The sequence below is a fragment of the Carcharodon carcharias genome, chromosome 10 (genome assembly GCF_017639515.1).
Source record: "Carcharodon carcharias isolate sCarCar2 chromosome 10, sCarCar2.pri, whole genome shotgun sequence".
Classification (NCBI taxonomy): Eukaryota; Metazoa; Chordata; class Chondrichthyes; order Lamniformes; family Lamnidae; genus Carcharodon; species Carcharodon carcharias.
Window position 1 is genome coordinate 56,517,135 of NC_054476.1, and position 23,194 is coordinate 56,540,328.

A 23,194-nucleotide genomic window follows, 5' to 3' on the forward strand; every position below is an offset into this window, starting at 1 on the left:
ACCATCTATTATCTCTGGTGTTGGATTACAGAACATCATGAACATGAAGAGGGAGGTAATGATGATGATTCCCAATTTCTCTTTGTTTTGCCCACTGACTTCTTGTACTTATATAAGTTAACACTACAATACAATTCCAGCACTCTTAATGTTGTAATATCATGAAGGGCAAGCACTTCAGTATTTTTTTCTGAGCTATGGCTACCAAGTTCTATCAGTATCTTTGTATCTTGGCCAAGCAGCTTTCTTCATATGTGAGCCTAGGCAGGACATGTTGACCGATTATTTGACTTTGGAGAGCATCACAGCAGAACCTAAACTTGCCTTTACCTATCATCTACACATGGAGTAACCGCAGCCTTTAATGATAGGGATCACAAGTGGAAAGCAATGGTTGACATTTTTCCTGTGCCTAGCTCAAAGCTATTGGGAACAGTTGTAATGCTCCCTGCTTGAGGCTTGACTGATTGAGCAAGGGCCAGACATTCAGCTTGGGGCCTTCCAGTAACACCTAATTTACCAACTGTGTTTCCTCCCTCTTTGTTTAGTTGCCTCTTAACATACACCATCACAGAAAATTTTCTTTCAGTTTTTCTATAATTTCACCTTACCCTGCTTAGTTCACTGGGGAGAATGGAACTGTGGAACTCATTGGGCACATCTCCAAGGATACAAACCCATCTCTTTACCAGATTATGACATACACATACGACTGCTAAATGACAACTGCAATGGAACTCTCTTGAAATCAAATCTTAATTGCCTGTTGAAAATGTGGATCTTGTTGCAGGTGTTATGTTTTCACTGTGTACAAAAAAGACCAAAAAATCTGCATAATGCTGTGCCAACTTTTAAATTAAATCACAGCTTGACTAGTGCTGAGGGCTTTTGAGTATCTAACACCTGCATTCACCTAAACATAAGCAAAAGTAATAGATAACCTTTGAAATAGGCTATTGTATAAATTTATTTACATCGTAATTTGACTAACAACGGAACGTCAAATTCTGATATATGCAATAGGTTGGCAGTCAATTAGATAACAGATTAACCCCTTCCATATTAATTTCAAGAAGAAATGTTAATATTGGTTTCCCGTACAAACTTAGATTGAGTGTGTTTAGGATGTAACCAGAACAAAGAAATGGTTGTAAAAGTGCAGTGTCAGAACAAATTAAACTTAAGTACCAAAATACTATAGAAGGTATTTGCATATATCATGGTTTCAACATTGATTTGAATTTGGAAAAATAAATAAAAATATAATTGTAAGTGAGTGCTGGGTGAATTTGTAGCTCTAAGCTTTTAAATTTTTGTTGTTTTGGAATTGATCTTGATTGTGTTGTTTCACAGTGAATGGAAATGCTTTCGAACTGTTAGACAAGTTTGATCTTGAACATGGTTGGACTTTTTCGTAAGTGCAACTTGTCAAAACCAATTTTAAGTGAATTCCATTGTAACTATAATTGTTCACAATCCTAATTCTTAAAAATCTGTTAATCCTACAATCTTCAGATTTTCAAAATCCATGTTGACATTTAGTAGTCCCTACTTCCTCATTCATTCAACATTTTCTACTATTCTTTTCAACCCTGGTAGTGTCATTCAATGTGGACTTTTACCATTCACACTGTTTTCCCAATTCAATGGCAATGAATGTAAAAGTTCTACTATAACTCAACCAAGAATGGTGTAGATTATGCCTGCTGCCTTGGGCCATATGCCAATCAAATATTATATATTATATCATTTCATGATACATCAATAAATAGGTTTCTTTTAGAAGAATTTCTGCAATAAAAGCTTCAATATTAAGCTTAATATCAATGAACAGGCAAATGGTTCTGCATTTAAAAAAATTTCTATTTAGGGCGTGTTGATTGCCTTTAGCATTCAACTCACCCTAAATGTCCTGAAATGTCAGGAATTTAAGGGTGTTGGAATGATACTTGTGACTTTTCTTTTTATTTGGATTTATGTGTAACAAAGTTGTCCTTTATTTCAACAATTAGATGATATTTGTGCATGCTGAAGTGAATTGCAGTGAAAGTTGTGTTAGTGTGTCAGGGCGTCGTGTTTTGCTCTTGTGCAGATTTTTCTTTAATTATACACTGGTTTCTCCTGATATAACTTTTCTACCATATTTATGTTAATATTGTTCCTTTTCTGCTTTTCCACCTGTGCCTTTCTATTCCACGCACTGCTGCTTTTCTGCTTGCTACACGCTAACACCATCTTCAGAAGAGGTAGTCCAAGAGCCTATTGATTTTGTCCTGGATTATCATTTCTCAATGCTTTCCCACCACCAATGTTAAACTGAATGACCTGTAGTTGCTGGGTTTATCCTTACCCAGGGATAAGGGTGTAGCATTGCAATACTCCAGTCCTCTAGCATTAATCTTGTACATATGGATGATTGGAAAATTATGACTGGTACCACCACAATTTACATCCATACTTCCCTTCACATCATTGGATGCATCCCATCTGGTCGCGATGAATTATCAACTTTAAGTACGGTCAGCTTTTATAATACCACCTCTTTATCAATTTTTTGCCTATTCAGTGTCTTAGCCACCTTCTTTTTCAATGGCCTCTTTCTCATTATCACCCATTTTGGCAAATTGAACTCAACCCTAAACTTTATTTCTGACGAGGCTAGCAAAAGAGGAGGTAGTTGGTCACTGAATGGCTATAAATTGAAAAAGGGGAGTTATTAGAAAGGCTGTCTGTACTTAAGCTAAAGTTTATTTTAAATAATTATAATGATAACAAAATAATGGCAGATGTTGTTGCAAGAATCCAGAGTAATGGTTTTATATTATTTGCAATTGAATCACAACTTTATTTTTTACAAAAATGATGATACTTTAAAAAAAAAAGCCCAATTTTTAATGAAGTAAAATGGAAAACTGGGCAGGCTGTATAATGGTCGGCTGATTCAACGTCGCTCGTTTTACACCCTGCCATTGTTGAAGGTTCTGGCGTATTTCTTTATATCAGTTGACCGCTGTGTTGTCAGTCAAAATGTGGCATCTAGCAGAGTGATTGCAGTCACTTATTGTGTTGTGGTTGATTTAACTCCTTACCTTATGATTGCCCATAACGTGCATCTGCGCAACTTACTTATGTGAACTATGTGGCAAATCAAGAACATTTCTATTAAGTCGGTTAGTTGCAATGACAGAGTAATACATAAAATACATTTAAAATAAAGATCTGTTATTTTAAATTATTCTGAACATTCTATGTGTGTGTATGTGTGTGTGTTTATGTGTATAGACAGAGATGGCATCTAAAGTATACCTATAAGAACTACTTCAACAATTGCCAGCGTTTCTTTTAATCTTCTGTTGTTCAGGATTCACTTAATTTATATGCCTCCATATATTCTTTTACACATTCCTTTCCCTGCTTTAATTTTGATTTATTTAATATTTTAATCTCTAGTTATACTGATTTTGAATTAATATCATTATCAATTTTCCAAAAATACTTGAGTTCTTTCTTATTTTATAATTTTTAAAAAATGTGTTGCAGTTTATGTACTGTATTTCTCGAAGGTTGGAAGTGTCAGTAGCTGAACTGCAAACTCAGCTTGGATCTGATGGTTATTCTCTTAACACTAAGTCTGCACAGCTGCCGTTACGAATAGAGAGAAGTTCTGGCTCATGGAAATTTCCTGTCTTCCCTTTCCCCCTTCCCTCTTCATTACTTTTGAGTTTTTGCTCCTTCTCTATTTGTCTGATCAAGTTGCATCTTGTAGCCTGTTAGATATGCTATTAAAGTTTGTTACATTTTGTTTTGCTGGATTGGGTGCTAAAGAGTTCTCTCATCATAACTTCCAAAATGTAAGGATTTAAAAAATGTAAGGAATTAAAAAATAAATAGCTTCCTCAAGTTTTCTCTCCTTGCCACAAAGTGCAAAGTCCTTGCAATGATGCTCGAAGCCATTCTTCAACTCAAGCCTTGCCAGTGAGTGTTAGCAGGCTATATATCCATACCCTAATAACCAAGCCCCATGGATGCTGGCAGGCCTCTTGAAAGTTGCCTGAGTGGCCATCCTTCTTGTGTAAACCTGTGCAGTGAGTGTCGGCCGGTCAGATAAATCATTGCAACCATATATAGTCCTGTTCTGACCTGATCCTCCCAGATGTGCACTTTCCATCATAAGTCATTGAATGAGATTTCTGGCTGACTTTTCTCTGTCTAGTTTAGGATGCTGTGGTCAATTGTAAAGTCCTAAGTTGTGCCCTAACTGGGAGCACTTAGCTCAGGTTAGGGGTGAAAACTGGGATCTTCTATGAGCATTTTTAGCTTCTCCAGATTACAGCTGGCTAATGGTCCAGGACGTTCGTAGGGAATCTTGTAGTTGATGCCCATGGAGAAGGCAGTGTAAGTAATGAAGACTGAGTTTGCTGCGATTAATCTATTATCTCTGGTGTTGGATTACAGAACATCATGAACATCACGAGGGAGGTAATGATGATGATTCCCAATTTCTCTTTGTTTTGCCCACTGCCATCTTTTACTTATATAAGTTAACGCTACAATACAATTCCAGCACTCTTAATTTTGTAATATCTTGAAGGGCAAGCACTTCAGTATTTTTTTCTGAGCTATGGCTACGAAGTTCTATCAGTATCTTTGTATCTTGCCCAAGCAGCTTTCTTCATATGTGAGCCTAGGCAGGATATGTTGACAGATTATTTGACTTTGGAGAGCATCACAGCAGAACCTAAATTTGCCTTCACCTATCATTTACACATGGATTAACAGCAGACTTTATTGATAGGAATCACAAGTGGGAAGCAATGGTTGACATTTTACCTGTGCCTAGCTCAAAGCTATTGGAACAGCTGTAATGCTCCCTGTCTGAGGCTTGACTGATTGAGCAAGGGCCAGACATTCAGCCTGGGGCCTTCCAGTAACACCTAATTTACCAACTGTGTTTCCTCCCTCTTTTTCTAGTCGCCTCTTAACATACACCATCACAGAAAATTTTCGTTCAGTTTTTCTATAATTTCCCCTTACCCTGCTTAGTTCATTGGGGAGAATGGAACTGTGGAACTCATTGGGCACATCTCCAAGGATACAAACCCATCCCTTTACCAGATTATGACATACACGTACGACTGCTAAATGACAACTGCAATGGAACTCTCTTGAAATCAAATCTTAATTGCCTGTTGAAAAAGTGGATCTTGTTGCAGGTGTTATGTTTTCACTGTGTACAAAAAAGACTAAAAAATCTGCATAATGCTGTGCCAACTTTTAAATTAAATCACAGCATGACTAGTGCTGAGGACTATTAACTATCTAACACCTGCATTCACCTAAACATAAGCAAAAGTTATAGATAACCTTTGAAATAGGCTATTGTACAAATTTATTTACATCGTGATTTGACTAACAACGGAACATCAAATTCTGATATATACAATAGGTTGGCAGTCAATTAGATAATAGATTAACCCCTTCCATATTAATTTCAAGAAGAAATGTTTATATTGGTTACCCGCTACAAACTTAGATTGAGTGTGTTTAGGATGTCACCAGAACAAAGAGATTGCTTGTAAAAGTGCAGTGTCAGAACAAATTAGACTTAAGTACCAAAATACTTATAGAAGGTATTTGCATATATTATGGTTTCAACATTGATTTGAATTTGGAAAAATAAATAAAAATATAATTGTAAGTGAGTGCTGGGTGAACTTGTAGCTCTAAGCTTTTAAATTTTTGATGTTTTGGAATTGATCTTGATTGTGTTGTTTCACAGTGAATGGAAATGCTTTCGAACTGTTAGAAAAGTTTGATCTTGATCATGGTTGGACTTATTCGTAACTGCAACTTGTCAAAACCAATTTTAAGTGAATTCCATTGTAACTATAATTGTTTACAATCCTAATTCTTAAAAATCTGTTAATCCTACAATCTTCAGATTTTCAAAATCCATGTTGACATTTAGTAGTCACTACTTCCTCATTCATTCAACATTTTCTACTATCCTTTTCAACCCTGGTAGTGTCATTCAATGTGGACTTTTACCATTCACACTGTTTTCCCAATTCAAAGGCAATGAAGGTAAAAGTTCTACTGTAACCCAACCAAGAATGGTGTAGATTACGCCTGCTGCCTTGGGCCATATGCCAATCAAATATTATATATTATATAATTTCATGATACATCAGTAAATAGATTTCTTTTAGAAGAATTTCTGCAATAAAAGCTTCAATATTAAGCTTAATATCAATGAACAGGAAAATGTTTCTGCATTTTAAAAAATTTCCATTTAGGGCGAGTTGATTAACTTTAGCATTCAACTCACCCTAAATGTCCTGAAATGTCAGGAATTTAAGGGTGTTGGAATGATACTTGTGATTTTTTGTTTTGTTTGGGTTTATATGTAACAAAGGTGTCCTTTATTTCAACAATTAGATGATATTTGTGCATGCTGAAGTGAATTGCAGTGAAAGTTGTGTTAGTGGTGTCAGGGCATCGTGTTTTGCTTTTATGCAGATTTTTCTTTAACTATACACTGGTTTCTCCTGATATAACTTTTATAACATATTTATGTTAATATTGTTCCTTTTCTGCTTTTCCACCTGTGCCTTTCTATTCTATGCACTGCTGCTTTTCTGCTTGCTACACGCTAACAACATCTTCAGAAGAGGTTGACCAAGAGTCCATTGAATTTGTCCTGGATTATCATTTCTCAATGATTTCCCACCACCAATGTTAAACTGAATGACCTGTAGTTGCTGGGTTTATCCTTACCCAGGGATAAGGGTGTAGCATTGCAATTCTCCAGTCCCCTAGCATTAATTTTGTACATATGGATGATTGGAAAATTATGACTGGTACCACCACAATATACATCCATACTTCCCATAGCATCATTGGATGCATTCCCTCTGGTCCTGATGAAATTTCAATTTTAACTACAGTCAGCCTTTATAATGCCCCGTCTTTATCATTTTTTAGTCTATTTAGTGTCTTAGCCACCTCCTTTTTCAATGGCCTCTTTCTCATTATCACCCATTTTGGCAAATTAAACTCAACCCTAAAATTTATTTCTGACGAGGCTAGCAAAAGAGGAGGTAGTTGATCATTGAATGGGCTAAAAATTGAAAAAGGGAAGTTATTAGAAAGGCTGTCTGTACTTAAGCTAAAGTTTATTTTAAATTATTATAACAATAACAAAATAATGGCAGATGGTGTTGCAAGAATCCAGAGTAATGGTTTTTGTATTATTTGCCATTGAATCACAACTTTAGTTTCTCCAAAAATACTTTAAAAAAAGCCTAACTTTTAATGAAGTAAAATGGAAAAGGGCAGGTTGTATAATGCTCGGCTGATTCAACCTCACTCGTTTTACACCCTGCCATTGTTGAAGGTTCTGGCGTATTCCTTTATATCAGTTGACCGCTGTGTTGTCAGTCAAAATGTGGCATCTAGCAGAGTGATTGCAGTCACTTATTGTGTTGTGATTGATTTAACTCCTTATCTTATGATTGCCCATATTGTGCATCTGTATGCATATGTAACTTACTTATGTGAACTTTGTGGCAAATCAAGAACATTTCTATTAAGTTGGATCATTGCAATGACAGATTAATACATAAAATATATTTTAAATAAAGATCTGTTATCTTAAATTATTCTGTACATTCTATGTGTGTGTATGTGTGTGTTTATGTCTATAGACAGAAATGGCATCTAATGTATACCTATATGAACTACTTCAACAATTGCCAGCAATTCTTTTAATGTTCTGTTGTTCAGGATTCACTTATTTATATGCCTCCATATATTCTTTTACATTCCTTTCCCTGCTTTAATTTTGATTTATTTAATATTTTAATCTCTAATTGTACTGATTTTGAATTAATATCATTATCAATTTTCCAAAAATACTTGAGTTCTTTCTTATTTTATAATTTTTAAAAAATGTGTGGCAGTATTATGTACTGTATTTCTCGGAGGTTGGAAGTGTCAGTTGCTGAACTGCAAACTCAGCTTGGATCTGATGGTTATTCTCTTAACACTAAGTCTGCACAGCTGCCATTACGAATAGAAAGAAGTTCTGGCTCATGGAAATTTCCTGTCTTCCCTTTCCCCCTTCCCTCTTCATTACTTTTGAGTTTTTGCTCCTTCTCTATTTGTCTGATCAAGTTGCATCTTGTAGCCTGTTAGATATGCTTTTAAAGTTTGTTACATTTTGTTTTGTTGGATTGGGTGCTAAAGAGTTCTCTCATCATAACTTCCAAAATGTAAGGATTTAAAAAATAAATAGCTTCCTCCAGTTTTCTCTCCTTGCCACAAAGTGCAAAGTCCTTGCAATGATGCTCGAAGCCATTCTTCAACTCAAGCCTTGCCAGTGAGTGTTAGCAGGCTATTTATCCACACCCTAATAACCAAGCCCCATGGATGCTGGCAGGCCTCTTGAATGTTGCCTGAATGGCCATTCTTCTTGTGTGAACCTGTGCAGTGAGTGTCGGCCGGTCAGATAAATCATTGGAACCATATATAATCTTGTTCTGACCTGATCCTCCCACATGTGCACTTTCCATCATAAGTCATTGAATGAGATTTCTGGCTGACTTTTCTCTGTCTAGTTTAGGATGCTGTGGTCAATTGTAAAGTCCTAAGTTGTGCCCTAACTGGGAGCACTTAGCTCAGGTTAGGGGTGAAAACTGGGATCTTCTATGAGCATTTTCAGCTTCTCCAGATTACAGCTGGCTAGTGGTCCAGGACTTTCGTAGGGAATCTTGTAGTTGATGCCCATGGTGAAGCCAGTGTAACTAATGAAGACTGAGTTTGCTGTGATTAATCTATTATCTCTGGTGTTGGATTACAGAACATCATGAACATCACGAGGGAGGTAATGATGATGATTCCCAATTTCTCTATGTTTTGCCCACTGCCATCTTTTACTTATATAAGTTAACGCTACAATACAATTCCAGCACTCTTAATGTTGGTAATATCATGAAGGGCAAGCACTTCAGTATTTTTTATGAGCTATGGCTACCAAGTTCTATCTGTGTCTTTGTATCTTGGCCAAGCAGCTTTCTTCATATGTGAGCCTAGGCAGGGTATGTTGACAGATTATTTGACTTTGGAGAGCATCACAGCAGAACATAACCTTGCCTTCACCTATCATCTACACATGGAGTAACTGCAGACTTCATTGACACAGATCACAAGTGGGAAGCAATGGTTGACATTTTTCCTGTGCCTAGCTCAAAGCTATTGGGAACAGCTGTAATGCTCCCTGCGTGAGGCTTGACTGATTGAGCAAGGGCCAGACATTCAGCCTGGGGCCTTCCAGTAACACCCAATTTACCAACTGTGTTTCCTCCCTCTTTTTTTAGTCGCCTCTTAACATACACCATCACAGAAAATTTTCTTTCAGTTGTTCTGTAATTTCCCCTTACCCTGCTTAGTTCATTGGGGAGAATGGAACTGTGGAACTCATTGGGCACATCTCCAAGGATACAAACCCATCCCTTTACCAGATTATGACATACACATACGACTGCTAAATGACAACTGCAATGGAACTCTCTTGAAATCAAATCTTAATTGCCTGTTGAAAAAGTGGATCTTGTTGCAGGTGTTATGTTTTCACTGTGTACAAAAAAGACCAAAAAATCTGCATAATGCTGTGCCAACTTTTAAATTAAATCACAGCATGACTAGTGCTGAGGGCTTTTAAGTATCTAACACCTGCATTCACCTAAACATAAGCAAAAGTAATAGATAACCTTTGAAATAGGCTATTGTATAAATTTATTTACTTCGTGATTTGACTAAGAAAGGAACGTCAAATTCTGATATATGCAATAGGTTGGCAGTCAATTAGATAATAGATTAACCCCTTCCATATTAATTTCAAGAAGAAATGTTTATATTGGTTTCCCGCTACAAACTTTGATCGAGTGTGTTTAGGATGTCACCAGAACAAAGAGATTGCTTGTAAAAGTGCAGTGTCAGAACAAATTAGACTTAAGTACCAAAATACTTATAGAAGGTAGTTGCATATATTATGGTTTCAACATTGATTTGAATTTGGAAAAATAAATAAAAATATAATTGTAAGTGAGTGCTGGGTGAATTTGTAGCTCTAAGCTTTTAAATTTTTGATGTTTTGGAATTGATCTTGATTGTGTTGTTTCACAGTGAATGGAAATGCTTTCGAACTGTTAGACAAGTTTGATCTTGATCATGGTTGGATTTTTTGGAAGTGCAACTTGTCAAAAACAATTTTAAGTGAATTCCATTGTAACTATAATTGTTCACAATCCTAATTCTTAAAAATCTGTTAATCCTACAATCTTCAGATTTTCAAAATCCATGTTGACATTTAGTAGTCACTACTTCCTCATTCATTCAACATTTTCTACTATCCTTTTCAACCCTGGTAGTGTCATTCAATGTGGACTTTTACCATTCACACTGTTTTCCCAATTCAAAGGCAATGAAGGTAAAAGTTCTTCCGTAACCCAACCAAGAATGGTGTAGATTATGCCTGCTGCCTTGGGCCATATGCCAATCAAATATTATATATTATATAATTTCATGATACATCAGTAAATAGATTTCTTTTAGAAGAATTTCTGCAATAAAAGCTTCAATATTAAGCTTAATATCAATGAACAGGAAAATGTTTCTGCATTTTAAAAAATTTCCATTTAGGGCGAGTTGATTAACTTTAGCATTCAACTCACCCTAAATGTCCTGAAATGTCAGGAATTTAAGGGTGTTGGAATGATACTTGTGACTTTTTTTTTGTTTGGGTTTATGTGTAACAAAGTTGTCCTTTATTTCAACAATTAGATGATATTTGTGCATGCTGAAGTGAATTGCAGTGAAAGTTGTGTTAGTGGTGTCAGGGCGTCGTGTTTTGCTCTTATGCAGATTTTTCTTTAATTATACACTGGTTTCTCCTGATATAACTTTTATAACATATTTATGTTAATATTGTTCCTTTTCTGCTTTTCCACCTGTGCCTTTCTATTCCATGCACTGCTGCTTTTCTGCTTGCTACACGCTAACAACATCTTTAGAAGAGGTTGTTCAAGAGTCTATTGATTTTGTCCTGGTTTATCATTTCTCAATGATTTCCCACCACCAATGTTAAACTGAATGACCTGTAGTTGCTGGGTTTATCCTTACCCAGGGATAAGGGTGTAGCATTGCAATTCTCCAGTCCTCTAGCATTAATTTTGTACATATGGATGATTGGAAAATTATGACTGGTACCACCACAATTTACATCCATACTTCCCATAGCATCATTGGATGCATTCCCTCTGGTCCTGATGAATTATCAACTTTAAGTACAGTCAGCCTTTATAATACCTCCTCTTTATAATTTTTAGCCTATTCAGTGTCTTAGCCACCTCCTTTTTCAGTGGCCTCTTCCTCATTATCACCCATTTTGGCAAATTAAACTCAACCCTAAAATTTATTTCTGAAGAGGCTAGCAAAAGAGGAGATAGTTGATCATTGGGCTAAAAATTGAAAAAGGGAAGTTATTAGAAAGGCTGTCTGTACTTAAGCTGAAGTTTATTTTAAATTATTATAACAATAACAAAATAATGGCAGATGGTGTTGCAAGAATCCAGAGTAATGTTTTTATATTATTTGCAATTGAATCACAACTTTAGTTTCTCTAAAAATACTTTAAAAAAAAAGCCTAACTTTTAATGAAGTAAAATGGAAAAGGGCAGGCTGTATAATGCTCGGCTGATTCAACCTCACTCGTTTTACACCCTGCCATTGTTGAAGGTTCTGGCGTACTCCTTTATATCAGTTGACCGCTGTGTTGTCAGTCAAAATGTGGCATCTAGCAGAGTGTTTGCTATCACTTATTGTGTTGTGATTGATTTAACTCCTTATCTTATGATTGCCCATATTGTGCATCTGTATGCATATGTAACTTACTTATGTGAACTTTGTGGCAAATCAAGAACATTTCTATTAAGTTGGATCGTTGCAATGACAGACTAATACATAAAATATATTTTAAATAAAGATCTGTTATTTTAAATTATTCTGTACATTCTATGTGTGTGTATGTGTGTGTTTATGTCTATAAACAGAAATGGCATCTAATGTATACCTATATGAACTACTTCAACAATTGCCAGCAATTCTTTTAATGTTCTGTTGTTCAGGATTCACTTATTTATATGCCTCCATATATTCTTTTACATTCCTTTCCCTGCTTTAATTTTGATTTATTTAATATTTTAATCTCTAATTGTACTGATTTTGAATTAATATCATTATCAATTTTCCAAAAATACTTGAGTTCTTTCTTATTTTATAATTTTTAAAAAATGTGTGGCAGTATTATGTACTGTATTTCTCGGAGGTTGGAAGTGTCAGTTGCTGATCTGCAAACTCAGCTTGGATCTGATAGTTATTCTCTTAACAATAAGTCTGCACAGCTGCCATTACGAAGAGAAAGAAGTTCTGGCTCATGGAAATTTCCTGTCTTCCCTTTCCCCCTTCCCTCTTCATTACTTTTGAGTTTTTGCTCCTTCTCTATTTGTCTGATCAAGTTGCATCTTGTAGCCTGTTAGATATGCTTTTAAAGTTTGTTACATTTTGTTTTGTTGGATTGGGTGCTAAAGAGTTCTCTCATCATAACTTCCAAAATGTAAGGATTTAAAAAATAAATAGCTTCCTCCAGTTTTCTCTCCTTGCCACAAAGTGCAAAGTCCTTGCAATGATGCTCGAAGCCATTCTTCAACTCAAGCCTTGCCAGTGAGTGTTAGCAGGCTATTTAACCATACCCTAATAACCAAGCCCCATGGATGCTGGCAGGCCTCTTGAATGTTGCCTGAATGGCCATTCTTCTTGTGTGAACCTGTGCAGTGAGTGTCAGCCGGTCAGATAAATCATTGGAACCATATATAATTCCTGTTCTGACCTGATCCTCCCACATGTGCACTTTCCGTCATAAGTCATTGAATGAGATTTCTGGCTGACTTTTCTCTGTCTAGTTTAGGATGCTGTGGTCAATTGTAAAGTCCTAAGTTGTGCCCTAACTGGGAGCACTTAGCTCAGGTTAGGGGTGAAAACTGGGATCTTCTATGAGCATTTTTAGCTTTCCAGATTACAGCTGGCTAATGGTCCAGGACTTTTGTAGGGAATCTTGTAGTTGATGCCCATGGTGAAGGCAGTGTAAGTAATGAAGACTGAGTTTGCTGTGATTAATCTATTATCTCTGGTGTTGGATTACAGAACATCATGAACATCACGAGGGAGGTAATGATGATGATTCCAAGCTTCTCTATGTTTTGCGTACTGCCATCTTTTAATTATATAAGTTAACACTACAATACAATTCCAGCACTCTTAATGTTGTAATATCATGAAGGGCAAGCACTTCAGTATTTTTTTCTGAGCTATGGCTACCAAGTTCTATCAGTAATTTTGTATCTTGCCCAAGCAGCTTTTTTCATGTGTGAGCCTAGGCAGGACATGTTGACAGATTATTTGACTTTGGAGAGCATCACAGCAGAACCTAAACTTCCCTCACCTATCATCTACACATGGAGTAACAGCAGACTTTATTGATAGGGATCACAAGTGGGAAGCAATGGTTGACATTTTTCCTGTGCCTAGCTCAAAGCTATTGGGAACAGCTGTAATGCTCCCTGCCTGAGGCTTGACTGATTGAGCAAGGGCCAGACATTCAGCCTGGGGCATTCCAGTAACACCTAATTTACCCACTGTGTTTCCTCCCTCTTTTTTTAGTCGCCTCTTAACATACACCATCACAGAAAATTTTCTTTCAGTTTTTCTATAATTTCCCCTTACCCTGCTTAGTTCATTGGGGAGAATGGAACTGTGGAACTCATTGGGCACATCACCGAGGATCACCCATCTCTTTACCAGATTATGACATATACATACGACTGCTAAATGACAAATGCAATGGAACTCTCTTGAAATCAAATCTTAATTGCCTGTTGAAAAAGTGGATCTTGTTGCAGGTGTTATGTTTTCGCTGTGTACAAAAAAAGGGACCAAACAAATCTGCATAATGCTGTGCCAATTTTAAAATTAAATCACAGCATGATATGTGCTGAGGGCTATTTAATACCTGCATTCACTTAAACATAAGCAAAAGTAATAGTTAACCTTTGAAATAGGCTATTGTATAAATTTAATTACATTGTGATTTGACTAACAAAGGAACGTCAAATTCTGATATATGCAATAGGTTGGCAGTCAATTAGATAATAGATTAACCCCATCCATCTTAATTTCAAGAAGGAATGTTTATATTGGTTTCCTGCTACAAACTTAGATTGAGTGTGTTTAGGATGTCACCAGAACAAAGAGATTGCTTGTAAAAGTGCAGTGTCAGAACAAATTTGACTTAAGTACCAAAATATTTATAGAAGGTATTTGCATATATCATGGTCTCAACATTGATTTGAATTTGGAAATATAAATAAAAATATAATTGTAAGTGATTGCTGTGTGAATTTGTAGTTCTAAGGTTTTAATGTTTTGATGTTTTGGAATTGATCTTGATTGTGTTGTTTCACAGTGAATGGAAATGCTCTCGAACTATTAGAAAAGTTTGATCTTGAGCATGGTTAGACTTTTTCGTAAGTGCGACTTGTCAAAACTGATTTTAAGTGAATTCCATTGTAACTATAATTGTTCACAAATTCATAATCCTAATTCTTAAAAATCTGTTAATCCTACAATCTTCAGATTTTCAAGATCCACGTTGACATTTAGTAGTCACTACTTCCTCATTCATTCAACATTTTCTACTATCCTTTTCAACCCTGGTAGTGTCATTCAATGTGGACTTTTACCATTCACACTGTTTTCCCAATTCAAAGGCAATGAGGGTAAAAGTTCTTCTGTAACCCAACCAAGAATGGTGTAGATTATGCCTGCTGCCTTGGGCCATATGCCAATCAAATATTATATATTATATAATTTCATGATACATCAGTAAATAGATTTCTTTTAGAAGAATTTCTGCAATAAAAGCTTCAATATTAAGCTTAATATCAATGAACAGGAAAATGGTTCTGCATTTAAAAAAATTTCCTTTTAGGGCGAGTTGATTGCCTTCAGCATTCAATTCACCCTAAATGTCCTGAAATGTCAGGAATTTAAGGGTGTTGGAATGATACTTGTGATTTTTTATTGTTTGGGTTCATGTGTAACAAAGTTGTCTTTTATTTCAACAATTAGATGATATTTGTGCATGCTGAAGTGAATTGCAGTGAAAGTTGTGTTAATGGTGTCAGGGCATTGTGTTTTGCTCTTATGCAGATTTTTCTTTAATTATACACTGGTTTCTCCTGATATAACTTTTATAACATATTTATGTCAATATTGTTCCTTTTCTGCTTTTCCACCTGTGCCTTTCTATTCCATGCACTGCTGCTTTTCAGCTTGCTACACGCTAACACCATCTTCAGAAGAGGTTGTCCAAGAGCCTATTGATTTTGTCCTGGATTATCATTTCTCAATCATTTCCCACCACCAATGTTAAACTGATTGACCTGTAGTTGCTGGGTTTATCATTATCCAGGGATAAGGGTGTAGCATTACAATTTTCCAGTCCTCTAGCATTAATTTTGTACATATGGATGATTGGAAAATTATGACTGGTACCACCACAATTTACACGCATACTTCCCTTAGCATCATTGGATGCATCCCATCTGGTCCCGATGACTTATCAACTTTAAGTACAGTCAGCCTTTATAATACCTCCACTTTATCAATTTTTAGCTTATTCACTGTGTTAGCCACCTCATTTTTCAGTGACCTCTTTCTCATTATCACCCATTTTGGCAAATTAAACTCAACCCTAAAGCTTTATTTTTGATGAGACTAGCGAAAGAGGAGGTAGTTGATCACTGAATGGGCTAAAAATTGAAAAAGGGGAGTTATTAGAAAGGCTGTCTGTACTTAAGCTAAAGTTTATTTTAAATTATTATAATGATAACAAATTAATGGCAGATGGTGTTGCAAGAATCCAGGGTAATGGTTTTATATTATTTGCCATTGAATCACAACTTTAGTTTTTACAAAAATGATGATACTTAAAAAAAAACCTTAACTTCTAATGAAGTAAAATGGAAAACTGGGCAGGCTGTATAATGGTCGGCTGATTCAACCTCGCTCGTTTTACACCCTGCCATTGTTGAAAGTTCTGGCGTATTCCTTTATATCAGATGACCGCTGTGTTGTCAGTCAAAATTTGGCATCTAGCAGAGTGATTGCTATCACTTATTGTGTTGTGATTGATTTAACTCCTTATCTTATGATTGCCCATATTGTGCATCTGTATGCATATGTAACTTACTTATGTGAACTTTGTGGCAAATCAAGAACATTTCTATTAAGTTGGATCGTTGCAATGACAGAGTAATACATAATATATATTTAAAATAAAGATCTGTTATTTTAAATTATTCTGTACATTCTATGTGTGTGTATGTGTGTGTTTATGTCTATAGACAGAAATGGCATCTAATGTATACCTATATGAACTACTTCAACAATTGCCAGCAATTCTTTTAATGTTCTGTTGTTCAGGATTCACTTATTTATATGCCTCCATATATTCTTTTACATTCCTTTCCCTGCTTTAATTTTGATTTATTTAATATTTTAATCTCTAATTGTACTGATTTTGAATTAATATCATTATCAATTTTCCAAAAATACTTGAGTTCTTTCTTATTTTATAATTTTTAAAAAATGTGTGGCAGTATTATGTACTGTATTTCTCGGAGGTTGGAAGTGTCAGTTGCTGAACTGCAAACTCAGCTTGGATCTGATGGTTATTCTCTTAACAATAAGTCTGCACAGCTGCCATTACGAAGAGAAAGAAGTTCTGGCTCATGGAAATTTCCTGTCTTCCCTTTCCCCCTTCCCTCTTCATTACTTTTGAGTTTTTGCTCCTTCTCTATTTGTCTGATCAAGTTGCATCTTGTAGCCTGTTAGATATGCTTTTAAAGTTTGTTACATTTTGTTTTGTTGGATTGGGTGCTAAAGAGTTCTCTCATCATAACTTCCAAAATGTAAGGATTTAAAAAATAAATAGCTTCCTCCAGTTTTCTCTCCTTGCCAGAAAGTGCAAAGTCCTTGCAATGATGCTCGAAGCCATTCTTCAACTCAAGCCTTGCCAGTGAGTGTTAGCAGGCTATTTAACCATACCCTAATAACCAAGCCCCATGGATGCTGGCAGGCCTCTGGAATGTTGCCTGAGTGGGCATTCTTCTTGTGTGAACCTGTGCAGTGAGTGTCAGCCGGTCAGATAAATCATTGCAACCATATATAATCCTGTTCTGACCTGATCCTCCCACATGTGCACTTTCCATCAGAAGTCATTGAATGGGATTTCTGGCTGACTTTTCTCTGTCTAGTTTAGGATGCTGTGGTCAATTGTAATGTCCTAAGTTGTGCATAAACTGGGGGCAGTTAACTCAGCTCAGGTTAGGGGTGAAAACTGGGATCTTCTATGAGCATTTTTAGCTTCTCCAGTTTACAGTTGGCTAATGGTCCAGGACGTTTGTAGGGAATCTTGTAGTTGATGCCCATGGTGAAGGCAGTGTAAGTAATGAAGACTGAGTTTGCTGCGATTAATCTATTATCTCTGGTGTTGGATTACAGAACATCATGAACATCACGGGGGTGATAATGATGATGATTCCCAATTTCTCTTTGTTTTGCCCACTGCCATCTTTTACTTATATAAGTTAACACTACAACACAATTCCAGCACTCTTAATGTTGTAATATCATGAAGGGCAAGCACTTCAGTATTTTTTTCTGAGCTATGGCTACGAAGTTCTATCAGTATCTTTGTATCTTGCCCAAGCAGCTTTCTTCATATGTGAGCCTAGGCAGGATATGTTGACCGATTATTTGACTTTGGAGAGCATCACAGCAGAACCTAAACTTGCCTTCACCTATCATTTACACATGGAGTAACAGCAGACTTTATTGATAGGATCAGAAGTGGGAAGCTAGTGGGAAGCAATGGTTGACATTTTTCCTGTGCCTAGCTCAATGCTATTGGGAACAGCTGTAATGCTACCTGCCTGAGGCTTGACTGATTGAGCAAGGGCCAGACATTCAGCCTGGGGCCTCTCAGTAATACCTAATTTACCCACTGTGTTTCCTCCCTCTCTTTTTAGTTGCCTCTTAACGTACACCATCAAAGAAAATTTTCTTTCAGTTTTTCTATAATTTCCCCTTACCCTGCTTAGTTCATTGGGGAGAATGAAACTGTGGAACTCATTGGGCACATCTCCGAGGATACAAACCCATCTTTTTGCCAGAATATGACATAAACATACGACTGCTAAATGACAAATGCAATGGAACTGTCTTGAAATCAAATCTTAATTGCCTTTTGAAAAAGTGGATCTTGTTGCAGGTGTTATGTTTTCACTGTGTACAAAAAAAGGACCAAACAAATCTGCATAATGCTGTGCCAACTTTTAAGTCAAATCACAGCATGACTAGTGCTGAGGGCTATTAAGTATCTAGTGCCTGCATTCACTTAAACATAAGGAAAAGTAACAGATAACCTTTGAAATAGGCTATTGTATAAATTTATTTACATCGTGAATTGACTAACGAAGGAATGGCAAATTCTGATATCTGCAATAGGTTGGCAGTTAATGCGATGATAGGTTAACCCCTTCCATATTAATTTCAAGAAGAAATGTTTATATTGGTTTCCTGCTACAAACTTATATTGAGTGTGTTTAGGTTGTCACCAGAACAAAGAGATTGCTTGTAAAAGTGCAGTGTCAGAACCAATTAGACTTAAGTAACAAAATACTTATTGAAGGTATTTGCATTTATCATCGTTTCAACATTGATTTGAATTTGGAAATATAAATAAAAATATAATTGTAAGTGAGTGCTGGGTGAATTTGTAGCTCTAAGGTTTTAATTGTAACCAGGTTTTGATGTTTTGGAAATAATCTTGATTGTGTTATTTCACAGTGAATGGAAATGCTTTCGAACTGTTAGAAAAGTTTGATCTTGAGCATGGTTGGACTTTTTCATAAGGTCAACTTGTCAAAAGTGATTTTAAATGAATTCCATTGTAACTATAATTGTTCACAAATTCACAATCCTAATTCTTAAAAATCTGTTAATCCTACAATCTTCAGATTTTCAAAATCCACTTTGACATTTAGAAGTCACTGCTTCCTCATTCATTCAACACTTTCGACTATTCTTTTCACCTCTGGTAGTGTCATTCAATGTGGACTTTTACTATTCACACTGTTTTCCCAATTCAAAGGCAATGAAGGTAAAAGTTCTGCTGTAACCCAACCAAGAATGGTGTAGATTACGCCTGCTGCCTTGGGCCATATGCCAATCAAATATTATATATTATATCATTTCATGATACATCAGTAAATAGATTTCTTTTAGAAGAATTTCTGCAATAAAAGCTTCAATATTAAACTTAATATCAATGAACAGGAAAATGTTTCTGCTTTTAAAAAAATTTCCATTTAGGGTGAGTTAGCATTCAACTCACCCTAAATGTCCTGAAATGTCAAGAATTTAAGGGTGTTGGAATGATACTTGTGATTTTTTTTTTGTTTGGGTTCATGTGTAAAAAAGTTGTCCTTTTTTCAGCAATTAGATGGTATTTGTGCATCCTGAAGTGAATTGCAGTGAAAGTTGTGTTAATGGTGCCAGGGTGTGGTGTTTTGCTCTTGTGCAGATTTTTCTTTAATTATACACTGGTTTCTCCTGATATAACTTTTATAACATATTTATGTCAATACTGTTCCTTTTCTGCTTTTCCACCTGTGGCTTTCTATTCCATGCACTGCTGCTTTTCAGCTTGCTACACGCTAACACCATTTTCAGAAGAGGTTCTCCAAGAGACGGTTGATTTTGTCCTGGATTATCATTTCTCAATGATTTCCCACCACCAATGTTAATCTGAATGACCTGTAGTTGCTGGGTTTATCCTTACCCAGGGATAAGGGTGTAGCATTGCAATTCTCCAGTCCTCTAGCATTAATCTTGTACATATGGATGATTGGAAAATTATGGCTTTTACCACCACAATTTACATCCATACTTCCCTTAGCAGCATTGTATACATCCCATCTGGTCCTGATGACTTATCAACTTTAAGTACAGTCAGCCTTTATAATACCTCCTCTTTATCATTTTTAGCCTATTCAGTGTCTTAGCCACCTCCTTTTTTAGTGGCCTCTTTCTCATTATCACCCATTTTGGCAAATTAAACTCAACCCTAAACTTTATTTCTGACGAGGCTAGCAAAAGAGGAGGTAGTTGATCACTGAATGGGCTAAAAATTGAAAAAGACAAGTTATTAGAAAGGCTGTCTGTACTTAAGCTAAAGTTTATTTTAAATTATTATAATGATAACAAAAATAATGGCAGATGGTATTGCAAGAATACAGAGAAATGGTTTTATATTATTTGCAATTGAATCACAACTTTAGTTTTTACAAACATGCTGATTCTTAAAAAAAGCCTAAGTTTTAATGAAGTAAAATGGAAAAGCGGGCAGGCTGTATAATGGTCGGCTGATTCAACCACGCTCGTATTACACCCTGCCATTGTTGAAGGTTCTGGCGTATTCCTTTATATCAGTTGACCGCTGTGTTGTCAGTCAAAATGTGGCATCTAGCAGAGTGATTGCAGTCACTTATTGTGTCGTGGTTGATTGAACTTCTTACCTTATTATGCATCTGTATGCATATGTAACTTACTTATGTGAACTATGTGGCAAATCAATAACATTTCTATTAAGTTGATTAGTTGCAATGACAGAGTAATACATAAAATATATTTTAAATAAAGATCTGTTATTTTAAGTTATTCTGTACATTCTACGTGTGTATGTGTGTGTGTTTATGTGTATAGACGGCGATGGCATCTAAAGTATACCTATATGAACTACTTCAACAATTGCCAGCAATTTTTTTAATGTTCTGTCGTTCAGAATTCACTTAATTAATACGCCTCCATATATTCTTTTACATATTACTTTCCCTGCTTTAATGTTGATTTATTTAATATTTTACTCTGTAATTGTACTGATTTTGAATTAATATCATTATCAATTTTTCAAAAATACTTGAATTCTTTCTTATTTTATATATTTTTAAAAATGTGTGGCAGTATTATTTACAGTATTTCTCGGAGGTTGGAAGTGTCAGTTGCTGAACTGCAAACTCAGCTTGGATTTGATGGTTATTCTCTTAACACTAAGTCTGCACAGCTGCCATTACGAATAGAGAGAAGTTCTGGCTCATGGAAATTTCCTGTCTTCCCTTTCCACCTACTCTCTTCATTATTTTTTGAGTTTTCGCTCCTTCTGTATTTTGTCTGATCAAGTTGCATCTTGTAGCTTGTTAAATATGCTTTTAAAGTCTGTTACATTTTGTTTTTTGGATTGGGTGCTAAAGAGTTCTCTCATCATAACTTCCAAAATGTAAGGATTTTTTAAAAAAAGCTTCCTCCAGTTTTCTCTCCTTGCCAGAAAGTGCAAAGTCCTTGCAATGATGCTCGAAGCCATTCTTCAACTCAAGCCTTGCCAGTGAGTGTTAGCAGGCTATTTAACCATGCCCTAATAACCAAGCCCCATGGATGCTGGCAGGCCTCTTGAATGTTGCCTGTGTGGCCATTCTACTTGTGTGAACCTGGGCAGTGAGTGTCAGCCTGTCAGATAAATCATTGCAACCATATATAATCCTGTTCTGACCTGATCCTCCCACATGTGCACTTTCCATCTGAAGTCATTGAATGGGATTTCTGGCTGACTTTTCTCTGTCTAGTTTAGGATGCTGTGGTCAATTGTAATGTCCTAAGTTGTGCCCTAACTGGGAGCACTTAGCTCAGGTTAGGGGTGAAAACAGGGATCTTCTATGAGCATTTTTAGCTTCTCCAGATTACGGCTGGCTAATGGTCCAGGACTTTTGTGGGGAATCTTGTAGTTGATGCCCATGGTGAAGGCAGTATAAGTAATGAAGACTGAGTTTGCTGAGATTAATCACCATCTATTATCTCTGGTGTTGGATTACAGAACATCATGAACATGAAGAGGGAGGTAATGATGATGATTCCCAATTTCTCTTTGTTTTGCCCACTACTATCTTTTACTTATATAAGTTAACACTACAATACAATTCCAGCACTCTTAATGTTGGTAATATCATGAAGGGCAAGCACTTCAGTATTTTTTATGAGCTATGGCTACCAAGTTCTATCTGTGTCTTTGTATCTTGGCCAAGCAGCTTTCTTCATATGTGAGCCTAGGCAGGGTATGTTGACAGATTATTTGACTTTGGAAAGCATCACAGCAGAACATAACCTTGCCTTCACCTATCATCTACACATGGAGTAACAGCAGACTTCATTGACACGGATCACAAGTGGGAAGCAATGGTTGACATTTTTCCTGTGCCTAGCTCAAAGCTATTGGGAACAGCTGTAATGCTCCCTATCTGAGGCTTGACTGAGCAAAGGCCAGATATTCAGCCTGGGGCCTTCCAGTAACACCTAATTTACCCACTGTGTTTCCTCCCTCTTTTTTTATTCGCCTCTTATCATACACCATCACAGAAAATTTTCTTTCAGTTTTTCTATAATTTCCCCTTACCCTGCTTAGTTCATTGGGGAGAATGGAACTGTGGAACTCATTGGGCACATCTCCGAGGATACAGACCCATCCCTTTACCAGATTATGACATAAACATATGACTGCTAAATGACAACTGCAATGGAACTCACTTGAAATCAAATCTTAATTGCCTGTTGCCTGTTGAAAAAGTGGATCTTGTTGCAGGTGTTATGTTTTCACTGTGTACAAAAAAGGACCAAACAAATCTGCATAAAGCTGTGCCAACTTTTAAATCAAATTACAGCATGACTAGTGTTGAGGGCTATTAAGTATCTAACACCTGCATTCACCTAAACATAAGCCAAAGTAATAGATAACCTTTAAAATAGGCTATTGTATCAATTTATTTACATCGTGACTCGACTAATAAAGGAAAGTCAAATTCTGATATATGCAATTGGTTAGCAGTCAATTAGATAATAGGTTAACCCCTTCCACATTAATTTCAAGAAGAAATGTTTATATTGGTTTCCTGCTACAAACTTAGATTGT

At 36.1% G+C, this 23,194-nt stretch overlaps 1 protein-coding gene across 33 annotated transcripts in view; it reads left to right on the forward strand.

Annotated features, from left to right (window-relative positions):
* The window catches only part of tnnt3a (troponin T type 3a (skeletal, fast)), a 75,613-nt gene that overhangs the window by 14,128 nt on the left and 38,291 nt on the right, over window positions 1-23,194 (forward strand). For 4 of the 33 annotated variants that reach the window (XM_041197912.1, XM_041197913.1, XM_041197911.1 and 1 more), the window contains exons 5-9: window positions 32-55; window positions 4,456-4,479; window positions 8,861-8,884; window positions 13,261-13,284; window positions 22,106-22,129. The exons of 2 other annotated variants lie outside the window; for them this stretch is intronic. In XM_041197912.1, the coding sequence (XP_041053846.1) occupies window positions 32-55; window positions 4,456-4,479; window positions 8,861-8,884; window positions 13,261-13,284; window positions 22,106-22,129 (120 nt within the window). The remainder of the gene's footprint in view (window positions 1-31; window positions 56-4,455; window positions 4,480-8,860; window positions 8,885-13,260; window positions 13,285-22,105; window positions 22,130-23,194) is intronic. 27 more of the 33 variants (XM_041197914.1, XM_041197917.1, XM_041197916.1 and 24 more) reach the window with 15 other exon arrangements.